At 45.4% G+C, this 27,493-nt stretch overlaps 3 protein-coding genes across 6 annotated transcripts in view; 2 read left to right on the top strand and 1 right to left on the bottom strand.

The window, feature by feature from the left end:
- The window catches only part of LOC143782515 (glyoxylate/hydroxypyruvate reductase B-like), a 136,444-nt gene that overhangs the window by 3,833 nt on the left and 105,118 nt on the right, over positions 1-27,493 (top strand). The gene's annotated exons all lie outside the window — the stretch shown is intronic.
- LOC143782522 (thioredoxin-like protein 4A) lies at positions 1,891-27,020 on the bottom strand. Its single transcript, XM_077270033.1, has 4 exons — positions 26,982-27,020; positions 24,889-25,060; positions 11,327-11,430; positions 1,891-2,320 (listed from the first exon to the last, which is right to left on the bottom strand). Exons 2-4 carry the CDS (start codon positions 25,039-25,041, stop codon positions 2,149-2,151), a joined length of 429 nt encoding a protein of 142 aa, XP_077126148.1. The 5' UTR covers positions 25,042-25,060; positions 26,982-27,020; the 3' UTR covers positions 1,891-2,148.
- LOC143782521 (uncharacterized) lies at positions 3,672-5,916 on the top strand. 4 transcript variants are annotated; one of them, XR_013216982.1, is made up of 5 exons: positions 3,672-3,980; positions 4,052-4,157; positions 4,248-4,319; positions 4,447-4,828; positions 4,910-5,916. XR_013216982.1 is itself a non-coding variant. In XM_077270032.1 (5 exons), exons 3-5 carry the CDS (start codon positions 4,714-4,716, stop codon positions 5,461-5,463), a joined length of 492 nt encoding a protein of 163 aa, XP_077126147.1. In that variant the 5' UTR covers positions 3,672-4,319; positions 4,447-4,530; positions 4,618-4,713; the 3' UTR covers positions 5,464-5,916. The 4 variants fall into 4 exon arrangements, 1 of the variants encoding a protein (XP_077126147.1); XM_077270032.1 differs by having other exon boundaries at positions 3,672-4,319; positions 4,447-4,530; positions 4,618-4,828; positions 4,910-5,012; positions 5,190-5,916; XR_013216981.1 differs by having other exon boundaries at positions 4,052-4,319.

The following is a 27,493-nucleotide window of genomic DNA, read 5'->3' as shown; positions in this document are numbered from 1 at the left end:
CAGCACTTTATTAAGTGAAATAAAGTCTTTACAGATTTCTTATTAATACAACATACTGCTCAATGGAAGCTCACCAGCCTTTCATACCACTTGTTGCAAACTTTTTTGTTCTTAATCATGAGTGAGAGAGACAGTGTATATAATGGTGGTTTGAATGTAGCTTTACCGTTAGGCTATGTGCACACGTTGTGGATTTTTCCGCACTGTTTTTGCAAAATCCGCAGGTAATCCGCACTGCGAATTACACGTGGTTTTTGTGCGGATTCCTATTATGGAGCAGGTGTAAACCGCTGTGGAATCCGCACAAAGAATTGACATGCTGTGGAAAATACAATGCTGCGTTTCCACGCTTTTTTTTTCCGCAGCATGTGCACTGTGGATTTTGTTTTCCATACGTTTACATTGTACTGTACAACGCATGGAAAACAGCTGCAGATCCGCAGCAAAATCCACAACGTGTGCACATAGCCTTAGGATTGATCACGGTTTTGGAGCGAGGGGAAAAAAAGGTGACTGCTTTGCAACCACTGCAAGGGATGTTTGTGGCAGAAACCAATAATAAAATGAAATGGTACAGTGGCTACCTATATCTTTAGTGTACCATGTCTGTTAATATGAGCATACGCACGATGTACAGTACAGGGAAAGAAAGCACGCACAATAGGGTGACTATTAGAGGAGAAAAAAAGATATAAAAATATGGTAGTATTCACCTAGGGAGGATATGGGATATCTACCTAACCCCTTCACGACCTAGGACATATAGGTATGTCATGGGTCGTGTCCTGGAGCCCGCATCTTTTTTGGCACATGACAGGTGATTTGATGTTGACATGTTAAATGCCGCTATCAATCTCTGACACCGGCATTTAACATGTGTGCGGCGGAAGCATGCCACAAACCACACCCATCACATGATTGCGAGGCGCCAGTGGGTTGGTGTGCCAACCGGGGGTCTGCAAAAGATGGGGGTTATGGACAAAAACGCAGCTCGTCATTGCTGATCTGCTATGAGCACAGCCCCGTGGCCGGCGTCCACAGCAGATGGTCATGTCTGCAGCCCTGCTATGTGTAGCACAAGCAATCAGAAGATCGCAGCTTCAAGTCTCCTAAGAAGACTATTGAAGCAAGTAAAAAAAAAAAAATATGAACAAAAATATATATAAAAGTTCAAACAAAAAATTGATATCCATGCATTTAGAATCTCCCAATCCATCCAAATATAAAAAGAATTAATCTGATAGGTAAACAGGGTAACGAGAAGAAAAAAAAATTAACGCCAGAATTACTTTTTTTTTGGTCACTGCAAAAAAAAAAAAAAAATTATGGCTCGGGAAGAAGGGGAGAAAAAGATGAAAATGAAAAAAAAAAATTCTTAAATTGTGAAGTGGTTAAAAATTTGGTGTTGAAGTACGTTGAATAAAAATTTTATCCAGCGGCACAGCCTCTTTAAAGTGTGTTTTTTTTTTCCCTAGAGGTGAAAAAGCATACTAACAGAAATGCAGTAAAAACCACACTACTGCTACGTTCACAGCATAACTTTATTCTGCACCAGTGCCACACCATGGTTTGTGAGCTTAGAAATGTAATCCACTGATCAACCACAATCCATTCCTTATCTCAATGTTCTTTTTTGGCCACGCAGATACAATACTCACATCAGTATTTGTAAGCTAAAATCAGGAGTGGAACAATCAGAGGACAGTATAATAAATACAGAAGTGGTGTTTCTATCACTCACTCTTGGTTTTGGCTTACAAATACTGATGTAAAATACTGACCAAACACTGAACGTGGCCTAAGGTTGAAATCTGAACCTAAGAGTAATTCTGACGAGCAGCACTAATTGTATTATGATGACCATATGACAGACAGTAGTTTTCAAAAACAAAAGTTACAAATTTCAGATTTATTAAAACAATACAACAAGCAGAAAAAAAAAGACTTATAATATAAATAACATGTTCGAGGATTGAATCCTTGTGTTTTCCAGCTCTCAGATCAAAAAGCTCATCAATAGGTGTAAAACGTAGGATTGCGCACTGCTTCGCAAGTCGATGATCTCATGACCGTTCTTACGTCCAAGTTAATGTTTGGCATAATAATGATGATGTGTGTAAAAAGCACCATATCACCAGGCGGTAAGCTTCAGTATCTGTATTTTGTGGAGTAGTCCTTGGGAGACACCACTAGACCTCTGCCCTTCCTGGCACCTCTGTAGACCGTTTCCACGATATCAATCATCTCCTGTTTATCTTCCATTGGCCAGTTAATCTTGTTATTGTTACCAGTGCCTAAATCAATCATAATGTGCTTGTTCCTGTTGTAAGGCGATAGACAAAAAATACATATTAATGGGTAAGCATGACCTGCCGACAAAGATGCAAAGGCGGTGAGACGCGCGCCGAGGCCACAGATAATGGATCAGATACTTTGACTTATGTATAACTTTATGTGCCTCCATTGTGCCATTCCTATTATTATGCCACCTTTATTATGTATCAATTTGGCCCTCTATTACCTGGACCCGTCATTAACCTGTACAGTTATGCAGGTGTTTATTTTCCAGTATTGATCTAGAAATATTTTGTACAATTAATCCAACAGGCACTGACTATATTTCTATACTACTCCAGACATGCTAGGTAAGGCCTCTTTCACACTTCAGTCTTTTGGCGTCAGTCTGAAACCGCCATTTTCCTCAAATAGCGGATCCGCCATTTTTTTGGGGGGCGGATCCGCTATTTTCCCATAGACTTGCATTAGCGACGGATTGTGGCGGATGGTCGTCCGTTCCATCCGCCATGCGACGGATCCATCGAAATTTGGCGGACGTTGTCTAGACATTGACGGACATTGTAACGTTTATTGTCTGCGCCTAATTGACGGTTCGTGATGGATCCGTCGTGACCGCCATTTCATAGAATGGGTGTCTATGGGCGACGGATCCATCGAACTGTCATTTGGCGGATCAGTCGCCCCAATCCGTTTTTTTCAATTGAGCATGCTCCAAAAAGTAGATACTTTGCCCAGACAACCCCAAAACTATATAAACAGGACAGGTGGGCCTCATTCCTCAATGCGCCAGCAAGAGAGACAGACCCTGCCAGCAAGAGAGACAGACCCTGCCAGCAAGAGAGACAGACCCTGCCAGAGACTGCCATGTGAGTACTGCCATCCAGCATGAGGTGTGTGTGTGTGTGTGATGTGTGTGTGTGCCCGCCTTGCATGTTTTTATTTTTCATACTGTGCTGGTATTTTGAATGGCTGTGCTGTGACGTGTGTGTATAAATGCCGTGTGATGTGCGTGTCCTGCATTTTTGTTATTTTTCATACATTGACATACTGTACTGGTATTTAAAATAAAGTGTAGCTCCTACTTTACAACAAAAAAAAAAAAAAAGAAAAAAAAAATTGTAATAAAAATTCCACAAAACTGTCCGTAGTATGATTTCAAGATAAATTTAAAACTGGGTCTACATTCAATAAAGGTGTTTGAGGTTCTATATACAAATGCGGAATGCAAACCTTTGGTCTCAAAAATTTTATCTGGTTTTAGAAAACAGTAACTGTAGGGTAACCATAATTAACATTTTTGGGTATTGGTATTTTAACTTTGAATGAGGGAAATTTTTTTATAAGGTTGAAACTGTGTCTGGAGGAGGGGGTGAGGTAGGTTTCGCAAAATGCGCATGGCGCATATCAAGTTTGAAGTAGTTTTGGGGGGAAACAGGAGGTGGATGGTTTTACAGCTTGTGCATCAAGCATATCAAGTTTGAAGGGAACAGTTAACACTTTTTTTTTTTTTTATAATTTTTTTGTGGGGAATCAAAATGTATGTTGGCATACCAATACATAATCATTCTAATTAAAACGGTGTTTAAATTGGAAGATTCTTGGGACCAAGCAAGGAACCCAAGAGAAACGCAGCAAGGACCCAAGACAAACGCAGCGAGGCCCCCCAAGTTTTGCAAACAGATGTAAGTATAAAGTCCCGAAAGCTTGATCTATCCTTTTGTATAGTAGCTTAGAACTCTCTTTATACTTGCAGATTCTAGGGACCAAGAGGCACCCAAGACAGACGCAGGCAGGCCCCCAAGTCAGGGACCATAATGTCGTCTTCTGAGAGCCCCCCCTCACATCGTCAGCCACCTGAGGTGATTTTTTTTTTCTTCATAAATTTTTTTGGGCACATCTCTGGTAACATATGTTTTTGAACCCTATATGTATTTATTCTGTTTTCACAGGAAGCTGAAGCAGAGGGGCTTCCAGAAGGAGACGGGCAGGGTGGAGAAATGAGAGGAGCGGGAGCGCATAGTGTAAGTTTTGCAGAGACCGATCCTCACATAAAACACACTGCACCCAACACAAACATTCAGCACAGCACACACACAGTACATATGCCTCCATCCAAGCACATTATTTATTTATTTATTTTTTTATTAGTCTTCACAATCCGGGGCTTGACGTAGAGTTCCTCAAAGCACCTCCTATAGTCGTCGGAATGTTAATCGCGGCGGTCACAGAAGAGTAAGTTCCTTTTTGGTTTGGTGTTTAGTAAACTGTAAAATTCATGTGGTATAATCTTTCCCTTTTTATTCTTATTTTTTTGTTAAGGCTTCACAGCGTGCTCCCGAACAGACTGAGGAAGAAGAGAACATTGATGTGGACACCCTCATCCAAGAGGTCCAAAGTCGGGAGCCGCTATGGAACATGTCGGACCGCCGCCATGCTGACCAGTTAGTCACCCGACGGCTATGGGAGGAAGTGTGCAGTGCTGTTCTGGATAACTGGGAGGAACTCGACGCTGGGGCCCAGGATCTAGCGCGTAAGTATTCATACTTCATTAACTTGTGTTAGCATGATTTAATGTGTTGTATAGTAACCAATTTTTGCTTTATCTTTCCAGGTAACAAGGTTATCGTGCAGTGGCGGTCACTCAGGGATCGCTTCAAGAGGGAGTTTAACAAGGAGATACAGGCCCCGAGTGGATCTAGAGGACGCAGGAGCAGGTATAAATATGCCAGGGCCCTGTCGTTCCTCCAGTCGACGCTGCTGAGCAGAAGGTAAATATTCAACACCACATGTTTTCAGTCAAACTGTTAAAATGTGTAACCTTCAGATTTTTTTGACAGCAAGGGCAATTGTAATATCAAGATACAAATTTTTTATTTTTTCTTCTTTAACAGCACTGTCTGCAGCACTCGGGAGCCTGCATCAGCGTTGCACCCCTCTGGAGCGATCTCTCAGGAGTCCGCCACCGGGGACCACGTCGACCCCTCTGTATCTGTACCTTCCCTTTTGTGTGATCCCTCGGCCCCATCCACCAGCGCTGGAGCAGCAGGGCGGACTTCGTCACTTGAAGCTGCAGGTGATGAGTTACAGTTCCCTTTACCCCATCCCTCTGAAACTGCCGCAACATCTAGACCACCTTTGGGGTCAGGACAGGAGCTATGCGCCTGAGTTTTTGCATCTGAATGCAGCCTTCCAGAATGCCATCAAGCTTTTGGGTGAGCAAACATCTGCTGGGTACAATATGCTTAAAAGCATACTTGAACTCAGCAGTTGTCTGGATAGGATGCATTCAGATGCAAACCAGTCACCAAGACACTGTTTTTTTCAGTCGGTCCTCAGGCACATGGAAAATCTAACTCCTGACCTGCAGATGCATGTGATGCAAGGCTGCCACACTGCTCTAGTGCAGGCGATGTCCCAAGCCCCTCCACCCACCCTTCATGTTTCAACACCTTTCCCCTCTCAAGCCGCCGTCTATCCTCCCGTCCATCCTCCTCCCGTCCATCCTACTTCTACTCCTTCGCCATTCCTTCCTTCCCCCCTCAGTATTTCCCAGTACCTACCTTCCCCTTTCCATTCTTCCCCTTTAACTTCACCGTTCCCAATCCCACCAACACCTTCACCATACCTCCCACAGACCACATCTGTACCTCAACTCCCTGCCCAACCTCATGTTTTCACCACCCATTCCACTTCTGTTCCTCCCCATGATGTTCTGTCCCCCACTATCGACGTGGTCCGCCCTGTCAGCCCCTCCGCTACTATCTCCACCCCAAATTATGAGAACCTGTAATAAACGTGTAATAAATAAAACTTTTTTTGGTTTAAAAACAATTTTATTGTCTTTCCTTTTTTTTTTTTTTAAACTGTATAAAAACCACCAAGGTTATGGTAAAAGTAACAGTAGAAAATGTGTAAAGGGGTACCGTTTCAAAACATACAATACTGCGAGGTTAAAGTACAAAAGGTTTTGGAACAAAACAAAAAACATGGTATATTTACAAGTGTGAAAAAAATTTTTTTTTTTACACCATTTCGTACTGCCAGTCAACTGATCCTTGAGGAGACATGAAGTAGCCTGCAAAATTGTCCCGCATTCTGGACTGCGAAAACTTGTGTTGTGGTAATCCCGCAAGGTGGTTTCTGACACATTATCCTCCAGGGAAACATGTTCTTTGGATAAAACAAAATTGTGACGTCCCACACAAGCCTTCACCACATCATCAACAGTGTCAGTCTGCAGTTTAATTGCAGTTAGTAGGATTCTCCATTTAGCAGTTAAGATGCCAAAGGCACATTCCACAACTCTTCGTGCTCTGGTTAAGCGATAATTAAAAATGTTCTTCCTCTGGGTCAGTCCACTACTTCCATAGGGTTTAAGCAAGGGTGGGGAAAGCTGGAAGGCATCATCTCCAACGCACACAAATGGTAATGGTGGACCGGTGGTTCCAGGGAGAGGTCTAGGCAGTGGAAAGTCAAATGTCTCTCCATACAAACGACGCCCCATTGGAGAAGTTTTAAAAATCTGGGAGTCATTTGCGCATCCATACGCACCGATATCCACAGCAATAAACTTGCAGTGTGCGTCGGCTATGGCCATCAATACAATTGAGAAGTACTTTTCGTAGTTGTAAAATTCAGATCCAGAGCCAGAAGGTTTGACAATCCTCATATGCTTCCCATCAACTGCTCCCACACAATTTGGGAACTGGCATATTTGTTCAAAATTGTGGGCAATCTCTAGCCACCTCTCCTGTGATGGCTCTGGAATGTATTCCGCTTGTAAGCAATCCCACAATGCCCGGCAGGTCTCTCTGATGATCCCTGAGATTGTGGATATCCCAAGCCTGAACTGGAAATGTAGGGATGAGAACGACTCTCCAGTTGCAAGGAATCTGTTAACAAAAGGAAAAGACAATTAATAAAAACTTCAAAAAACAACATTACAGTTATAAGTCTGATGAATGAGAATCATTAAAAAAAAAAATAATAACTTACCGAATAGTCACCATGAGACGCTCCGCTGGTGATATGGAGAAGCGCATCTGGGTGTCTCGTCTCCGTGTAGATTCTTCCACATGGCCCAACAAAATTTCGACATTTTCTGCATTCATTCTCACATAGCTGAAGAATTTTTGAGGATTTCAATTCAATGTACAGTGTGGAATAAACACCACGGGTTATGCGTTGGGCTGTGATAGGATGGATCCACAGCCTTCTCTTCCGCCGCTGCCGCAGGATGCGCAGTCTTTCTTCCTCCTTGTCTCGAATGCTGACTGCCAACCGATTTGCCTCAAGAGTGAAATCCGCACATATCTTCACAATATTCGCCAGCACCCCTTCCATCTTTGCCACTTTCTCTACAACCTTTCAAAGATGTGGTGTAAATACACAGTATATATAGTTTTCCAGTCATTTCCAGTAGCCAATCACATTGAGATCCTCCCTTTTTAAAAAACGGATCCGTCAAAAAACGGTTACAACGGATGGAAAAATGGTAGCAACGGTTCAAACGGATCCTTTTTTTGACGGAACAGTAACTGATCCGTCACAAAAACGGATCCGTTTTCTCAACAATTTTGACGGATCCGTCACGATGTCGGAGCTGACTGACGCCAAACAACTGAAGTGTGAAAGAAGCCTTAGAGGTGTGTTCCTGCTTTATGGTTTCAGCTATGTCCCATTGTGACTATGTTTTAAACTGTTTTGCTATTGAATATCATATCAATTATGTTTTATAATATCTAAATAAAATTTGATACATTTTATCATTCTTGATAGTTTGCTCCTTCATAATCGCTATTGGGTCTTGCATCCAAACTAAGAAGGGCTCACTATACTATAACGAAGAATTTTGGTGGTTATATACATATATAAGCATGAAGGCTTTGTAGGTGGAAGTGTGGAAACAAAAAAAGACCTGTGAGCTCTCCAGATACATCTGCTTATGGGTATGTGCACAAAATTCTGCTGCAAATCCTGATGTGTTGGCAGAAAAAAAAGCTGCATAGAAAAATAAAAACATTGTTGCAGAGTTTTCCTCCACTCATTACTATGGGTTAAGGCCTCTTTCACACTTCAGTTGTTTGGCGTCAGTCTAAAACCGCCATTTTCCTCAAATAACGGATCCGTCATTTTTTGTGACGGATCCGTTATTTTCCCCATAGACTTGCATTAGCGACGGATTGTGACGGATGGTCGTCCGTTCCATCCGTCATGCGACGGATCCGTCAAAATTTGGCGGACGTCATCTAGACATTGACGGTCATTGCAACGTTTTTTGTCTGCGTTGAAATGGCGGATCGCGACGGATCCGTCGCGTCCGTCATTCCATAGAATGGCCACCTATGGGCGACGGATCCGTCGCGACCGTCATTTCGGCGGATCCGTCGCCCCAATCCGTTTTTTCAATTGTGCATGCTCCAAAAAGTATATACAACCCACAAGTAACTGATCCGTCAAAAAAACGGATTCGTTAAAACCGTTTTCTCAGCAATTGTGACGGATCCGTCGATCCGTCATTATGGCGGAGCAGACTGACGCCAAACAACTGAAGTGTGAAAGAAGCCTTAGTCTGCAGCGAAAAATGCTGAAAGAGATATGTAGCAAATGTAAATCTGCAAGGAAAAAAAAATAAGCAAAGTGTGCATAAGATGTTAGGAATCTCATTCACTTTGCTGGGACTAGGAAATATTTCAGGTTCTGCAACAAAACTGCGGAAAAAATGCGAGAAACGCAACATGGGCACAAACTCATGATACGTAATTACCCTATAATCCCCATATTACAATCCTGGAGACTTTTAACTCTGTGCTGTTCTTTTGTTAATCATCCAATAAAGGTATGAGCTAATTTATTACTGGGCGTTACTAGTTGAGGGTGCGTCCACAAGCTGCGCTAATGCATGCAGTAGTGCAGCCACCCCCACCTGCGAGCAAGTGCACAATGTTGGAGGGAACGGCTCAATTTTGCTGCAAATTCATGTGTTCATTCAGATGGCGATGTTGAACAGAGGGATGTGATTGACGTTCTTGTACATTATTCTGAGACGTATACTATGCTGGTTTTGTGGTTAACTAATGTATAGGAAAGAACAGGAGAAAATAAATAAATATGCCAATGTAATGTCATCAGCTGAGTCCAAAAAGGCCAATAAGTGGGGTCCTCAGGCTCTGATCAGCGCATGCACCAGGGGCTTTCACTACACATATGATGAACATGTCCACATCTATCTATATAATCGTCCAAGGGTCACTTCTGTCTGTCTGTCTGTAACGGAAATCCCGCGTCGCTGATTGGTCACGGCCGGCAGGCCGCGACGACGGGCACAGTCCGGCCGCAAATTCGCCCCTTCCTACTCTCCATCTGTGCCCCCTCCCTACTCCCCTCCAGTCAGCACTCACACAGGGTTAATGGCTGCGTTACACCGCGTTATGCCGTGGTGTAACGCAGTCCGTTAACGCTGCCATTAACCCTGTGTGACCAACTTTTTACTATTGATGCTGCCTATGCAGCATCAATAGTAAAAAAATCTAATGTTAAAAATAATTTTAAAAAAATAAAATTATATTCTAACCCTCCGGCGACTTTCCCGCTCCTCGCAACGCTCCAGGCTATGCATTGCGGTCTCGCGAGATGACGTAGCGGTCTCGCGAGACCACTACGTCATCATCTTGCGAGACTGCAATGCATTCTTGAGACCGGAGCGTCGCGAGGAGCATCGCTAAACGCCTGGCCTGGATGCAGGGGCCGTCGGAAGGTGAGTATATAACTATTTATTTTAAATTTTTTTTTTTTTAAACAGGGATATGGTGCCCACATTGCTATATACTACGTGGGCCGTGTTATATGCTGCGTGGGCCGTGCCATATGCTGCGTGGGCCGTGCCATATGCTGCGTGGGCCGTGCCATATGCTACGTGGGCCGTGCTATATTTCTCTGCTGTATCTGTGCATCATGAATCGTGGTATGTGTTAAAGAGGGGAGCCCACAGAGACTCTTTCGCCCGGGGCCCTCAAAAACCTGGAGCAGTGTTGTGAAATTGGATTTTGGGCTCCCCCGGTGGCCACTGGTGGAATTGAACTGGTGTGCATCATCCTCTCTGTTCACCTGTTTCCATCAGGATGTGGGAGTCGCTATTTAGCCTTGCTCCTCTGTCACTTCCATGCCGGTCAACATTGTAATCAGAAGCCTTTCTGTGCATGTTCCTGCTGCTAGACAACTCCCAGCTAAGTTGGACTTAGTCCTTGTTTGTTTTTGCATTTTGTTCCAGTTCACAGCTGTAGTTTCGTTTCTGTGTCTGGAAAGCTCTTGTGATCTGAAATTGCCACTCTGATGTTATGAGTTAATACTAGAGTCTTAAAGTAATTTCAGGATGGTATTTTGATAGGGTTTTCAGCTGACCATGAAAGTGCCCTTTCTGTCTTCCTGCTATCTAGTAAGCGGACCTCAATTTTGCTAAACCTATTTTCATACTACGTTTGTCATTTCATCTAAAATCACCGCCAATATTTGTGGGGGCCTCTGTCTGCCTTTCGGGGAAATTTCTCTAGAGGTGAGCCAGGACTATATTTTCCTCTGCCAGGATTAGTTAGTCCTCCGGCCGGCGCTGGGCGTCTAGGGATAAAACGCAGGCTACGCTACCCGGCTACTGTTAGTTGTGCGGCAGGTTTAGTTCATGGTCAGTTTAGTTTCCATCCTTCCAAGAGCTAGTTCGTATGTTTGCTGGGCTATGTTCTCTTGCCATTGAGAACCATAACAGAGCAGGCCCTGGCTTCACTGATTGTTCACTTCCAGACGTGACCAATCAGTGACAGGCGCAGTCCGGCCGTGAATTGGAGCGGAATTTGAACCACTCTTCGCTAATTGGCTGCGGACGGCAGAATCCTGTGTATAAATTGCATTATTCTGAAAACTTCATAAATAAACTACATACATATTCTAGAATACCCGATGCTTTAGAATCGGGCCTCCATCTAGTAACCAGATATAGTCACAAACTCTAGCAGAAGAAACATTTTATAGAACTCACCTGAAGAAGAACATGACTGTACAGGGATCATATAACTCGTACATTTTATTAAAATCGGGGACTTCTGTTATATCCACCAGATAAGTCACAGCAAAGTTTTTCACCTGTAGTGAACAATAAGATAATAGAAATGTTTGTTGTACAAGTACAGCACACTGATGAGTGCATAGCAGACACGGGTAGCTTATCCAGGGGCTTACGCTCAATGCAGGGCTCTGCTGCAGCGTGCACCGCCTTGTGCTGTACTTACTTTCATTACGTAACCTGTGGCCACTGGAGGGGAGTCCCGACAACCAGTCTATCCTCTTTGCAAATTCTGTGTTAATTCTAATTAGCCAGCCTGGCACCTTGTCATTGTGCCGTGCCAGGCCGGCTAAGCAAAACAAGAGTCGTGAGGTGGTTGTCGAGGACCTGTCAATCAATCCACACCAACTCCCATCATGGATCTAATGTCATTTAGAAACTCCTGTCCTGAAGTGTTACTATCCAAACAGCCCTATGCTGATATTAACAATATTTTTTTTTATTGCTGTAACTACACTTTTATTATTTTAAATATGTGACAGACCATAAGACGCCCTGCAGAATGGTGGGAGTCTAGTGCTCCGACCCCAACCGATGGCGCAACACTTATGTGACAGGTGCACAGGAGCACTTTAGGGGGTGTAGAAAGTCTGAGCCTGGACACCATTAAAGGAAACCTGACAGCTCCCCATGTCTCTATCACACTCCATACTGCTTCCTACAAGCCTCTGTTTTCTGTTTAATCAATTTCATGAAAATAATTTAATTATGCCAGTGATGTGCCACCAGTGGGCGAGTAGTTGAGGGAGCATTTCTTTCCCAGGACTAATCTTATCACACTCCAATAGGCATATGTGACATGATTTGCATAGTAAGTATAGCAGAAGTAAGCCAAGTGTAAGCACCTCGGATCATCGGCATTCTTGCAGCTCACCGTTCCTCATCAAGACATGGGGAAGCCGTCAAGTTACCTTAAAGTATGCGCCCTCACGCAGGAACAGAGCACTTCTGATTCCCTCGATAGCACACAGGATTATGTACGGGGGGCACATAGACTGTCTACAAGCCTATACACCTTTCTGTATGGAGGCTCCTGCTACCACTTCGCAACCGTGTTGAGCAATCAGTTGGGGTCTCAGGATCCCTATCGATCTGTCACATCTTTGAAATAAAACAATAAAAAGTGTAGGTACCTTTCAACTGAGTGTTGGGCGGACAGCTTTTCTTCCCGATTCTCCCCCATATCTGGGACTGAGCATGAATGTGTTCTCAGAGGAGAGGGGGGCACCCTGCCTTGTCCTTACTACCCCTCCTCTAAAATCTGCATTCAGGGGGTTGTAGACAAGCGGTGGTGCTGGTCAAAACAGTCGGGTTTGGTCAGCTCTCCTGTAACAGCCATCTATGGAAGAGGACACAAGTGGGATGTAAATGAAACACTGGTGAATACAGCAGAGAAATTAGAGAAAAGCCTGCCATACCATGGAATCAGGCCGAACGTTAGGCAGGGGCGAGATGGAGATATTGGGAGATTTACACTGAGCTCTTAAAGCAATAAACAATAAATACAGAAATAATTGTGCGCTCTAAACTTTGCAGAAACAGAGGTGAAGGCCCAGGAAATTATGATAAACTCATTGTGCAGGAAATACGGCACCAATAATGCTATGGTTCCAAACCTTCACCGCTTACATCAGCTGAAATGTCTAATGTGGGGCTGTACTTTCCCGATTCGTATGATCTAATATTAACCCCTTAACGTCCAATGACGGGCAGTGTGTCATTGGATGCCTCCCCCTGTTTGGTTCGGGCTGCGGTGATGAGCCGGCATCTTTTCCTGTACATGAGAGCTAATCTGATCAGCTGTCATATGCCCCTGTTAACATGTTAAATGCCACTGTCAAAAACCTGACAGCGGCATTTAACATGCATGCGCAGGAAGAGCGTCATTACCTCCTCCCATCAGCGCCCGTGTCACATGAGTGCGGGTTGCCAATGGATTGGCATGACAACCCGGGGTCAGAAGGTCGGCGCTTATGGCAAGTGAACATATCTGCTATGTATGTAGCTATCTATGTAGCACAAGCGATCGGATGATCGCAGCTTCTAGTTTTCCCATGGAGACTATTGAATCAAGCAAAAAGTAAAAAAATAAAAATTGTTTTTTAAAAATATTAACCCCTTCCCGACCCATGACGCCACATAGGCGTCATGAAAACCTGTGCCAATCCGACCCATGACGCCTATGTGGCGTCATGGAATGATCGCGTCCCTGCAGATCGGGTGAAGGGGTTAACTCCCATTTTACCCGATCTGCAGAGACAGGGGGAGTGGTGCTTCAGCCCAGGGGGGGTGGCTTCACCCCCCCGTGGCTACGATCGCTCTGATTGGCTGTTGAAAGTGAAACTGCCAATCAGAGCGATTTGTAATATTTCACCTAAAAAACAGGTGAAATATTACAATCCAGCCATGGCCGATGCTGCAATATCATCGGCCATGGCTGGAAAACCTGAAGTGACCACCCCCCACCCCACCGATCGCCCCCCCAGTGCTCCGGTGCGTGGTCCGGTCCCCTCCGTCCTGTGCTCCGCTGCCCCGTGCTCCTGCCCGCTCCCCCGTCCTGCTGTCCGCTCCCCCCGTCCTCCGATCACCCCCCTGTGCTCAGATCCACCCCCCCACCACCCCTTCATACTTACCGATCCTCCCGGTGTCCGGCCGTCTCCTCGCTGGGCGCCGCCATCTTCCAAAATGGCGGGCGCATGCTCAGTACGCCCGCCGGCCGGCAGATTCCTTACAGGTACATTTTGATCGCTGTGGTAGTTTCTACCACAGCGATCAAAATAAAAAAAAATAATAAATAAACCCCCCCATTTATCACCCCCATAGATAGGGACAATAATAAAATAAAGAAAATATTTTTTTATTTTTTTTTTTCCACTAGGGTTAGGGTTAGAACTAGGGTTAGGGTTAGATCTAGGGTTAGGGTTACGGGTAGGGTTAGGGTTATGGCATGTGCGGATTTGGCAGCGGATCCGCAGCGGATCGGCCGCGGATCCGCAGCGGATCGGCCGCGGATCCGCAGCGGATCGGCCGCGGATCCGCAGCGGATCGGCCGCGGATCCGCAGCGGATCGGCCGCGGATCCGCAGCGGATCGGCCGCGGATCCGCAGCTGATCGGCCGCGGATCCGCAGCGGATCGGCCGCGGATCCGCAGCGGATCGGCCGCGGATCCGCCGCGGATTGGCCGCGGATCCGCAGCGGATTGGCCGCTGCGAATTCGTAGCAGTTTTCCATCAGGTTTACAGTACCGTGTACACCTATGGAAAACCAAATCCGCTGTGCCCATAATGCGGAAAATTCCGTGCAGAAACGCTGCGTTGTATTTTCCACAGCATGTCAATTCTTTGTGCGGATTCCGCAGCGTTTTACACCTGTTCCTCAATAGGAATCCACAGGTGAAATCCGCACAAAAAAACACTGGAAATCTGCTGTAAATCCGCAGGTAAAACGCAGTGCCTTTTACTTGCAGATTTTTCAAAAGTCGTGCGGAAAAATCTCACACGAATCCGCTACGTGGGCACATACCCTTAGGGTTAGGGTTGGAATTAGGGCTAGGGTTGGAATTAGGGTTACGGGTGTGTTGGGGTTAGGGTTGTGGTTAGGGGTGTGTTGGGGTTAGGTTTGGGATTAGGGTTATGGCTACAGTTGGGATTAGGGTTAGGGGTGTGTTGGGGTTAGTGTTGAAGTTAGAAATGAGGGGTTTCCACTGTTTAGGCACATCAGGGGTCTCCAAACGCAACATGGCGCCACCATTGATTCCAGCCAATCTTGCATTCAAAAAGTCAAATGGTGCTCCCTCCCTTCCAAGCCCCGACGTGTGCCCAAACAGTGGTTTACCCCCACATTTGGGGTACCAGCGTACTCAGGACAAACTGGGCAACAACTGTTGGGGTCCAATTTCTCCTGTTACCCTTGTGAAAATAAAAAATTGCTTGCTAAAACATCTTTTTTGAGGAAAGAAAAATGATTTTTTATTTTCACGGCTCTGCGTTGTAAACTTCTGTGAAGCACTTGGGGGTTGAATGTGCTCATCACACATCTAGATAAGTTCCTTGGGGGGTCTAGTTTCCAAAATGGGGTCACTTGTGGGGTGTTTCTACTGTTTAGGCACATCAGGGGCTCTGCAAATGCAACGTGACGCCCGCAGACCATTCCATCAAAGTCTGCATTTCAAATGTCACTACTTCCCTTCCGAGCCCTGACGTGCGCCCAAACAGTGGTTTACCCCCACATATGGGGTATCACTGTGCTCACAACAAACTGGGCAACAAACATTGGGGCCCAATTTCTCCTGTTACCCTTGTGAAAATAAAAAATTGCTTGCTAAAACATCTTTTTTGAGGAAAGAAAAATGATTTTTTATTTTCACGGCTCTGCGTTGTAAACTTCTGCGAAGCACTTGGGGGTTGAATGTGCTCATCACACATCTAGATAAGTTCCTTGGGGGGTCTAGTTTCCAAAATGGGGTCACTTGTGGGGTGTTTCTACTGTTTAGGCACATCAGGGGCTCTGCAAATGCAACGTGACGCCAGCAGACCATTCCATCAAAGTCTGCATTCCAAAACGTCACTACTTCCCTTCCGAGCCCCGGCATGTGCCCAAACAGTGGTTTACCCCCACATATGGGGTATCAGCGTACTCAGGAGAAACTGGACAACAACTTTTGGGGTCCAATTTCTCCTGTTACCCTTGCAAAAATAAAAAATTCTGGGCTAAAAAAATATTTTTGAGGAAAGGAAACACATTTATTATTTTCACGGCTCTGCGTTATAAACTTCTGCGAAGCACTTGGGGGTTCAAAGTGCTCACCACACATCTAGATTAGTTCCTTGGGAGGTCTAGTTTCCAAAATGGGGTCACTTGTTAGGGAGCTCCAATGTTTAGGCACACAGGGGCTCTCCAAACGTGACATGGTGTCCGCTAATGATTGGAGCTAATTTTCCATTCAAAAAGCCAAATGGCGTGCCTTCCCTTCCGAGCCCTGCCGTGTGCCCAAACAGTGGTTTACCCCCACACATGGGGTATCATCGTACTCAGGACAAACTGGACAACAACATTTGGGGTCCAATTTCTCCTATTACCCTTGGAAAATTAAAAAATCCTGGGCTAAAAATCATTTTTAAGGAAAGAAAAATTATTTTTTATTTTCACGGCTCTGCGTTATAAACTTCTGTGAAGCATCTGGGGGTTATAAGTGCTCACTATGCATCTAGATAAGTTCCTTGGGGGGTCTAGTTTCCAAAATGGGGTCACGTGTAGGGGAGCTCCAATGTTTAGGCACACAGGGGCTCTCCAAACGCGACATGGTGTTCGCTAACGATTGGAGCTAATTTTCCATTCAAAAAGTCAAATGGCACGCCTCCCCTTCCGAGCCTTGCCGTGCACCCAAACAGTGGTTTACCCCCACATATGAGGTATCAACATACTCAGCAGAAATTGCCCAACAAATTTTAGGATCCATTTTATCCTGTTGCCCATGTGAAAATGAAAAAATTGAGGCTAAAAGAAATTTTGTGTGAAAAAAAAGTACTTTTTCATTTTTACGGATCAATTTGTGAAGCACCTGAGAGTTTAAAGTGCTCACTATGCTTCTAGATAAGTTCCTTGGGGGGGTCTACTTTCCAAAATGGGGTCACTTGTGGGAGCGCTCCAATGTTTAGGCACACGGGGGCTCTCCAAACGTGACATGGTCTCTGCTAGCGATGGAGATCATTTTTCATTCAAAAAGTCAAATGGCGCTCCTTCCCTTCCGAGCCTTGCCGTGCACCCAAACAGTGGTTTACCCCCACATATGAGGTATCAACATACTCAGCAGAAATTGCCCAACAAATTGTAGGATCCATTTTATCCTGTTGCCCATGTGAAAATGAAAAAATTGAGGCTAAAATAATTTTTTTGTGATAAAAACACCGGATTACGTACCGGTAATGCTCTTTTATAGAGCCACGACAGCACCCACTTGAGAGAGGGGATCCGCCCCTAGGAACAGGAAACCCTATGGAGAGATAAAAGGGGCGGTCCCCCTCGCTCCCACAGTTGGGTTACAGAGATTGCGAGGAACCGCCCACCAGATTAGTAGGCAATATGATTTCATCATTTATCATTAGTTAACTTAGTATGGCTAACTATAAGAACCAAAAAACACCCTTAATCGTGCTTTTATAAAAATAACTTAATAGGGTGGGAAGTAAAGGGGTGCTGTCGTGGCTCTATAAAAGAGCATTACCGGTACGTAATCCGGTGTTTTCTCTTCGCCACGACAGCACCCACTTGAGAGACTTTCAGAGATAGTCATTTGGGAGGGATTACAGTGTTAAGAACTGATCTACCAAAGGACAGGTCAGATGAAGAAGACAAATCCAATCTATAGTGATTATAGAATGTAGTAGGAGAAGCCCAGGTTGCGGCCTTACATATTAGTTCTATTGGAACTTCCGCACGCTCGGCCCAGGATGAGGCTATCGCCCGAGTAGAATGTGCTTTTACAGTCTCAGGCGGCTTCTCCCCTTTGGATGAATAGGCCAAACATATTGCATCCCGAATCCACCGAGATAAGGTACCCTTCGTGACTCCATCTCCTTTTCTATGGCCCTGGAAGGAAATAAAGAGAGCCCTGCTCTTCCTCCAGGCGCTAGTTCTATCTAAATAGGCTAATATGGCTCTCCTCACATCTAATGTGTGGTATTTTTGTTCTTCCTGATTCGTAGGGTTATCATAGAAGGAGGGGAGAAAAATCTCTTGTGACCTATGGAATTTAGTACATACTTTGGGCAAGTAGGAAGGGTCTGTTTTTAGGATAATTCTATCTGGAAATATAGACATAAATGGTGGATCTATTGATAATGCCTGTATGTCGCTTACTCTTCTAGCTGATACCAAAGCAACAAGAAGAGCTGTTTTGAAGGAAACATGTTTTATGTGAGCTGAATGTAGTGGCTCAAAGGGGTGGTCTGTTAGAGCTTCGAGGACCAGATTAACATCCCAAGGTGGTACATGGGGAATTTGGACTGTCTCTGACCTTTGGCAAGCTGCGATAAACCTAGCTACCCACCTGTCACCTGCAATATCGTGACCATATAAAGCACCAAGCGCAGAAATATGTACTTTTAGGGTACTGACTGCCAGACCTAAATCACGCCCTTTTTGAAGAAATTCTAGAATCATAGGGATATGAATTTTGTCTGATAGTGCTGTTGGGTAGAGGTTTAGAAATTTTTTCCACACTCTCACATAAATGGTTGTGGTGGATTTTTTCCTACTTAGTAGCAGAGTGTCAATTACTTTGTTAGAAAATCCTCTCCTTTTTAGCAGCTGCCTTTCAAATGCCAGGCTGTCAACCGTAGACCCTTCACTTGAGGGTGGTTGAAGGGGCCTTGAGAGAGAAGATCCTGATCCTCCGGAAGGATCCACGGGTCTGAGATCGACATGGCTCTCAGCCAGGAAAACCATGGCCTCTTGGGCCAAAATGGAGCTATTAAGATCACATGAGCTCTGTCTTCTCTTATCTTCCTGATCACTGTTGGAAGAAGTATTAGTGGGGGAAAGGCATATGCTTTCTGGAATGTCCATGGGACCTGCAGAGCATCGAAGATATCTGGATTGTCGGATCGGAATAGTGAAGCGAACCTTTTGACTTGTCTGTTGCGTCTTGTCGAAAAAAGGTCTATCTCGGGAGTGCCCCATTTTTTGACTATCATTAAAAAGATACGTCGGCTGAGAACCCACTCTCCTTGGCGAAGAGTGTGGCGGCTGAGAAAGTCCGCTTTTGGATTGTCGACTCCTCTCACGTGCAGTGCTGACAAGGATAGGAGGTGCTTCTCTGCTATGGATAGAATGTCGCCGGCTATAGACATGAGAGCTTCTGATCTTGTACCCCCTTGGTGATTTAAGTATGCCACTGCTGTCATGTTGTCTGAAAGGATTCTTGTATGCTTTCCGTGTAGCTGTGGAAGAAATTTACATATGGCATAATAGACAGCCTTCAGTTCTTTTTTATTAGAAGAATCGTTCGATTCTTCAAGAGACCACAGACCTTGAGCTATTTGATCTCCTAAGTGTGCTCCCCAACCACTAGGACTGGCATCGGTAAAGATTGTTCTTGAAGGATTAACCACCCAGGGAACCCCACTGGTAAAATGACTGTGATCTAACCACCAGGTAAGAGAATTTAACACGTCTGTTGGAAAAGACAATCGACTATCTAATTGGCCTTGTAACCTCTCTTCCTCTTGCAGAATATTATACTGTAATTTTCTACTATGGTATTGAGCCCATGGGACAGCCGGAATACACGATGTAAAAGAACCAAGAAGGGACATCCCTTCTCTTAGGGAAATTAGGGGGTTATTAATCACCGATTGTACTTTGTTGATAATCGCTATTTGTTTAGAGTCGGGAAGAAAGCACCTCTGACTTGTAGAGTCTAGAATAAGCCCCAGGAATGTTTGTCGAGTTGTGGGGGATAATCTGGACTTTTCCCAGTTTACTAACCACCCCAACTCTTGCAGGGAGGAAATTGTATCAAGTACTCGTTGATGGCATTGGGAAAAGGAGTTACCCACTATCAAGAGGTCATCTAAATATGGTATCACAAGTGTGTCTTTTAATCTCAAGTATGACATTATTTCCGACATTAATTTTGTGAAGACTCTCGGGGCTATTGATAGACCGAAGGGCATTGCTGTATATTGATAATGCCTTACTTGACCTCCCATCATAACTGCCACCCGAAGATATTGTTGATGTTCAATGAAGATTGGTAGATGATAATACGCATCTTTAAGGTCAAGCACTGCCATGAAGCAATGGGGAAACAGAAGCTTAATAGTTGATCGTATAGATTCCATTTTAAAGGTTTGGTTTTCTAAGAATACGTTTAGTCTTTTTAGGTTAATTATTGTTCTAAACGATCCGTCTGGTTTCGGAATCAAAAACAAAGGGGAATAAAAACCTTTTCCTTTTTGATGAAAAGGGACTTCCACTAGTACCCCTTTGGACAGGAGATTTATTATTTCTTGTTCTAAGGCCTCCTGTTGTGATTGAGACCTTAAGGAAGTCAATAAGAATGAGTCCGGAGGGACTCGGGCAAATTTTAATTTTAAACCCGTAGATATAAGGCTAGTTGCCCACGGGTTAGAGGTTATTGTCAGCCATTGTGACGAAAAGAAAGACAACCTACCACCAACGGGTAGATCTGTCCTAACGGGGTTTTTCCTCAGGTTTGAATGGACGCTTTCCGAAAAATGCTCCTTTCTGTTTAAAGTCTTTATTAGCCCAGCGGTCTTGGTTTTTATAGTCTTTTCTCCTATTAAACATGGGCTTTCGGAACGCTCTCCTGTAGGATGGAAGATAAGTGTTATTGGGGAACCCCTTCTTCCTCTCACCCGCTTTAGTTAGAATTTCGTCTAACTTAGTACCGAATAGGTACTCACCCTGGCATGGAAGACCACACAGTTTGGACTTTGTTTGGGGATCTCCTTTCCACCCCTTTAGCCATAAGGCTCGACGAGCCGCGTTAGTTAGACCTGCCGATTTGGCCGCCAGCCGTATGGAATCAGCTGAGGAATCCGCTAAAAAGGCTGTAGCTCCCCTAATTAACGGCAAGGAAGAGATTAGTCTATCTCGGGAAAGGCCGCTTTTTAATCCTTCTTCTAAATCATTCAACCAGACCAACATGGATCTGGCAGTACATGTGGCTGATATAGCCGGCCTGAAGGCTCCAGTACAGGATTCCCATGCTCTTTTTAGGAGGGTATCGGCCTTCCGGTCCAGCGGGTCTTGTAAGGAGCCGGAATCTTCCACGGGTAGTAAAGATTTCCTAGAGGTGGAGGCCACAGCTGCATCCACCTTCGGGGCTTTCAACCATATGGAGAAATCTTCATCGTTAAAGGGATAGCGTCTTTTTGATGAAGACGGTAATCCTCTTTGTCCCTGGCTTTCCCACTCCTTTTTAACTACATTTTTTATTGCTGGAATTACAGGAAAGGAAGGTTTTTTCCTCTCTGACAGGCCTGCAAACATCACGTCCTGTGGGGTTTTAGGGGTTTTTGTGTCCTCAATACCCATGGTGTTGCAAACTGATCTTACTAGATTATCAATACTGTCTGTGGGAAAGCATGTATCTCTCTCATCATCTGAGGAAATGATCTTTTGGGAATCATCCGAATCTTTTTCAATATCAGAGGACTGTTCAGACCTAGGGGAATCATATTTTCTTCTACTCTCAAGAATTTTTTCTGAGCTCCGGAAGGCCCGCAATTCTTCCCTAATCATACTCCTTATATCTTCCGACCTTACTGAAGATTCCTCACGTAAGGTGGATTCGATGCAAGGTTGGCACAGCTTCTTTAAATAATTATCGGGGAGCGGCTGAGAGCATAACGCACATTGTATGTGTTTTGTTTTCCCCGTTCTTTTTGCCTAGGGAATATAGACAAAGAGGGGAAGTATAATCAGCCTAAAAGGGTACACACACTCACACACTCACCCAGTGAGGTTGTTGTTACAATACCGGCTGACGAGGAGGAGACGAAGGCACAGATGGAACTGACCGGCCCGACTTTTTGCTTTTAGCAGAAGATCTGTGGCTGCTGCTTGTGCGGCTGACAGGTGTAATAGCGGTGACTTCAGATGAAGCCATCGCTGGGTCCTGTGGAGATGCCATGATGGACGCCGGAGGATCAGTGCCGGCGTCCTTTTCTAATGGGGGCCGCCATCTTGCTTCCTGCCGCACCCGGAAGTAACCGCTACATCCGGGTCGCGGCCATACTGTATGCGCCTGCGCTCTCACCAGCCTCAGCGCAGGCGCCGTCTCTCCTGAGTCACCCCGGAAGTTTTGCGATACTGCTTCCGGGGGACAGTACACCGGACCCACGCTGCCTGCGCACCATCCGAGATGGCGCCGCAGGATCAACTTACCCCAGCGTTTTTGGTCTCCGCAGGTCCGCTGGGTGAATCTCCGTGAGCCAGGCGACTCCCCGGACCCGGCCTCACGGTACCTGCCAGCAGAGGGGGGAAGCTGCCATAGGACCCCCGACGCTGCTTCCAGCTTCTGGAGCCCTTGCCGTCCCATAAAGGTAAACTGCGCAAGCGGCATCCAGGCTGGGCATCCTCTTCTCTCCAAGGGTCTCCCGTAGGAACAGGAAACCAACTGTGGGAGCGAGGGGGACCGCCCCTTTTATCTCTCCATAGGGTTTCCTGTTCCTAGGGGCGGATCCCCTCTCTCAAGTGGGTGCTGTCGTGGCGAAGAGAAAAAAGTACTTTTTCATTTTTACGGATCAATTTGTGAAGCACCTGAGGTTTTAAAGTGCTCACTATGCTTCTAGATAAGTTCCTTGGGGGGTCTAGTTTCCAAAATGGGGTCACTTGTGGGGGAGCTCCAATGTTTAGGCACACGGGGGCTCTCCAAACGCGACATGGTGTCCGCTAAAGATTGGAGCCAATTTTTCATTCAAAAAGTCAAATGGCGCTCCTTTCCTTCCAAGCCCTGCCGTATGCCCAAACAGTGGTTTACCCCCACATATGAGGTATCAGCGTACTCAGGACAAATTGGACAACATCGTTCGTGGTCCAGTTTTTCCTTTTACCCTTGGGAAAATAAAAAAATTGTTGCTAAAAGATCATTTTTGTGACTAAAAAGTTAAATGTTCATTTTTTCCTTCCATGTTGCTTCTGCTGCTGTGAAACACCTGAAGGGTTAATAAACTTCTTGAATGTGGTTTTGAGCACCTTGAGGGGTGCAGTTTTTAGAATGGTGTCACTTTGGGGTATTTTCAGCCATATAGAACCCTCAAACTGACTTCAAATGTGAGGTGGTCCCTAAAAAAAATGGTTTTGTAAATTTTGTTGTAAAAATGAGAAATCACTGGTCAAATTTTAACCCTTATAACTTCCTAGCAAAAAAAAAATTTGTTTCCAAAATTGTGCTGATGTAAAGTAGACATGTGAGAAATGTTATTTATTAACTGTTTTGTGTCACATACCTCTCTGGTTTAACAGAATAAAAATTCAAAATGTGAAAATTGCGAAATTTTCAACATTTTCGCCAAATTTCCGTTTTTTTCACAAATAAACTCAGAAATTATCGACCTAAATTTACCACTAACATGAAACCCAATATGTCACGAAAAAACAATCTCAGAATCGCTAGGATCCGTTGAAGCGTTCCTGAGTTATTACCTCATAAAGGGACACTGGTCAGAATTGCAAAAAACGGCAAGGTCATTAAGGCCAAAATAGGCTGGGTCATGAAGGGGTTAAATATAAAAGTTCAAATCACCCCCCCTTTGCACCATTCAAAATAAAATAAAAAAATACATATTTAGCTTTGTCATGTTCAGAGTCACCCAATCTATCAATATATAAAAAGAGTTAATCCAATCTGTACACGACGTAGCGAGAAAAAAAAAAAAAAAAAAAAAAAAAATCGAAAGGCCAGAATTACTTTTTATGATCACTGCAACATTGCAATACAATGCAATAACTGCCAATCAAAGGATTGTATCTGCACCAAAATGGTATAAATAAAAACGTTGGATTGGCGAGCAAAAAAGTAAGCCCTCACCCAACCTAAGATCATGAAAAATGGATACACTACGGGTCTCGGAAAATGAAAACTTTTATTTTTTTTTTATTTAATTTTTTTTCACCACTTACGGTAAATAAAAAAGAACCTTGACATGTTTGGTGTCTATGACCTCGTAATGACCTGGAGAATCATAATGGCAGGTCAGTTTTAGCATTTAGTGAACATGGTTAAAAAAAAAATATCAAAAACACAATTGTAGGATTGCACTTTTTTTGGCAATTTCACCGCATTTGGAATTTTTTCCCATTTTCCAGTACATGATATGGTAAAATAAGTTCAAAAAGTACAACTCGTGTTGCAAACAACAAGCCCTCACATGGCCACATTGACAGAAAATAGAACAGTTCTGGCTCTGCGAAGAAGGGGAGCAAAAAATGGAAATGCAAAATGGAAATACCCCTGGTTCTTATGGGGTTAATTACACTTCGCTTCATTGAGATTGTCCCACAATAATATACCACGTCTCTATTGGATCAAAAAAAAAAAATTGTTCATCTCAAGTCATAATAAAAAAAAAATAATAATAAAAATATGCGTGTGTGTCGATATTGCTGTTATGGACTTTTTATAGCCCCCTGCTGTTATTCTGATTTTTTTTCCACCCGATCTGTCCGCTGCTGGTGAGAAGAAGCAGCTTCTTTTCTGCTGATTTTTAGTTGCTTGCACATTTTGCGTTGTGTGCCCAATGACACTATGAGAAACAAAGACCAGCAGGGGGCGCTAGAACAGTTATGCAACCAATTTCTAGACACTGGATTTCTATATTAATTTGAAAAGATGTTGTTTCGTCTGATCCACCACAGAAAATTATTATATAAATTGTAGGACAATAGCTTTAAGCTGAGCACTCTATTGATTTATAAGGCAGGAATCCGACCCTGGCGTTCACACTGACCTTCTCAGCTATGCAGTACAAAACTTCATCCATCTTCATACATGTAGGATCCCAGTCATGTCCAAAGCGGATAACCAACACGCGGTCCTCCTCGGAAAGGATGGACTGGTCAACCTGCCAGCCATTGTGCAGATGTGGAAGCATGTAAGACATCCTGACGCCTTGGTTTTACCTTTACAAGAAGAGACAGTAACGCGTTACATAAGAGGCCGCACACCACAGGACGGAGGAGCACTATGATCGCTGGGCACCCCAAAGGTCAGGAAAGTGGGGACCCCATACTCCCCGGTGACTGGAGCAGCGGTCACACACGTTCTCCTTCACGTCTAGGAGCCTGGAAATAAATACAATAAATGGTGCACGAGTGATCATTGAGCCATTCATTGACTATGGGACTGAGAACAGCGCGGTCAGTACCAAACCCAATGAGCAGCACAACGTGGATGGGTGACTAATGTTCTGGACATGTAGATGAGGCACAGACAATGGCCTCGGTGGACTAGTCTAGTGCAGGTTTACACATGCTGATAATTGGGGATCGAGCATTCCAAGGACTGACGGACAACTGATCTTCCAAAAGATGAGCAAAACGCTTGTTTGTTGGGTGCAATATTTTTTTAAAGGTTGGGGTACAAGTCTGCAGTCAGTATGTGACTGAACACTGCGAGGATTCTCGCTGGCGGTCACGTGCCGACTAGCCGTGTGAGGCCTCAATGCAAGTGTACTGAGCAAGGGTGGACACGTCTAGCCGGAATGTGGCTAGGAGTGTGCAAACCGCATATTAGTGATCACATGACCACCAACTCTGGCTCCGGAGAATCCTGACAGTGCGCAGTGTGAACTTTCACAAGTCTGCAGACGCATAGGGTAACTGCAGACGTGTACCCCAAGGCCGGACAGCCCCTGTAACCATCCTGTGTATGTAAGATATATGTAGAGGGGTTGTTGGGAGGAGCTAATGCTGAGCTGTCAGTCAGTGCCGGAGGGGCAGAACGCTGTAGGGGGGAGGGGGTGTCGGGCAGTTTCTCACAGTTATTAACCCCATATCTGAAGGTTAGTAGGGTTGTTAAAGTAACAGGTGCTCTTTAATAGTTTCAAAGAGGCCGACTTCCCTCATACAATCATTTCTGCATTCGCTCTACCCACAGGACAGCCATGTCCTCGGCAGCACATCTTTCCACAGGACAGCCATGTCCTCGGCAGCACATCTTTCCACAGGACAGCCATGTCCTCGGCAGCACATCTTTCCACAGGACAGCCATGTCCTCGGCAGCACATCTTTCCACAGGACAGCATGTCCTCGGCAGCACATCTTTCCACAGGACAGCATGTCCTCGGCAGCACATCTTTCCGCAGGACAGCATGTCCTCGGAAGCACGTCGTTCCACAGGACAGCATGTCCTCGGCAGCACATCTTTCCATAGGACAGCCATGTCCTCGGCAGCACATCTTTCCACAGGACAGCCATGTCCTCGGAAGCACGTCGTTCCACAGGACAGCATGTCCTCGGCAGCACATCTTTCCATAGGACAGCCATGTCCTCGGCAGCACATCTTTCCACATAACAGCCATGTCCTCTGCAGCACATCTTTCCACAGGACAGCCATGTCCTCGGCAGCACATCTTTCCACAGGACAGCCATGTCCTCGGAAGCACGTCGTTCCACAGGACAGCCATGTCCTCGGCAGCACATCTTTCCACAGGACAGCATGTCCTCGGCAGCACATCTTTCCACAGGACAGCATGTCCTCGGCAGCACATCTTTCCATAGGACAGCCATGTCCTCGGAAGCACGTCGTTCCACAGGACAGCATGTCCTCGGCAGCACATCTTTCCGCAGGACAGCCATGTTGTCGGCAGCACGTCTTTCCACAGGACGATGTGCTGCAGAACGTCATTAGGCATGGCTGAGCGTCCTGCTCGGTGCTGGGGAGAGGAGGTCGGTGTAGACCGGAGGACCCTGAGGACGGTCCGGTGTGTGCAGCCATGGTAGCGCTCTCACGGCACAGCACTCCGGGCAGGAGACCACAGATAGCCGTCACCCCCGGGGTTATGGCGGCTCAGTGCTGGAGCACCGCACACCGGTCACTTACCGCACAGCGGCCGCCCCACAGACACAGCTTTACCCACGGTAGATGCTAGAGTGTATGGGCTCCTTCCAGGTGTGACGTCATTTCCGGGGGCGTGTCCTATCGGGAGGGGGGCGTGTTCTCCAAGGCGGCAAAGGAAAGCAGCATGACAGCTTGTGGACGCCATGGAGGTCGGTGGTTTCAGGGTGAAAAATGCTACTTGCCGATCACTATTCGCTATTGGGGGGAGGCCCTGTGGTGGTCGACCTACTTGTCTGTGTGGGGAGTGACCCGTGGTGGGATTTTGGGGGGCTCCGCTGCTGGCTATTGTGGGGGACCCCTGTGGTGGGATTTTGGTGGGCTCCGCTGCTGCTGGCTATTGTGGGGGATCCCTGCGGTGGGATTTTGGTGGGCTCCGCTGCGGTGGGATTTTGGTGGGCTCCGCTGCTGCTGGCTATTGTGGGGGACCGCTGTGGTAGGATTTTGGGGGGCTCCGCTGCTGCTGGCTATTGTGGGGGATCCCTGCGGTGGGATTT

The sequence above is a fragment of the Ranitomeya variabilis genome, chromosome 6 (assembly GCF_051348905.1).
Source record: "Ranitomeya variabilis isolate aRanVar5 chromosome 6, aRanVar5.hap1, whole genome shotgun sequence".
In the NCBI taxonomy this organism is placed as follows: domain Eukaryota; kingdom Metazoa; phylum Chordata; class Amphibia; order Anura; family Dendrobatidae; genus Ranitomeya; species Ranitomeya variabilis.
The sequence above is the reverse complement of the archived record's forward strand: the minus strand, read 5'-3'. Positions and strand labels throughout refer to the sequence as shown.

What these genes read in the sequence shown, in the direction of transcription:
- LOC143782522 (XM_077270033.1), bottom strand. Translation starts at nt 25,041, where the DNA reads ATGTCTTACATGCTTCCACATCTGCACAATGGCTGGCAGGTTGACCAG. An exon ending in TGTACTGCATAGCTGAGAAG is followed by an intron (nt 11,431 to 24,888) that starts GTCAGTGTGAAC and finishes TGTTCACTACAG; the next exon opens with GTGAAAAACTTTGCTGTGAC. An exon ending in ACAGTCATGTTCTTCTTCAG is followed by an intron (nt 2,321 to 11,326) that starts GTGAGTTCTATA and finishes GCCTTACAACAG; the next exon opens with GAACAAGCACATTATGATTG.
- LOC143782521 (XM_077270032.1), top strand. Translation starts at nt 4,714, where the DNA reads ATGTCGGACCGCCGCCATGCTGACCAGTTAGTCACCCGACGGCTATGG. An exon ending in TGGGGCCCAGGATCTAGCGC is followed by an intron (nt 4,829 to 4,909) that starts GTAAGTATTCAT and finishes TTATCTTTCCAG; the next exon opens with GTAACAAGGTTATCGTGCAG. An exon ending in TCTAGAGGACGCAGGAGCAG is followed by an intron (nt 5,013 to 5,189) that starts GTATAAATATGC and finishes CTTCTTTAACAG; the next exon opens with CACTGTCTGCAGCACTCGGG.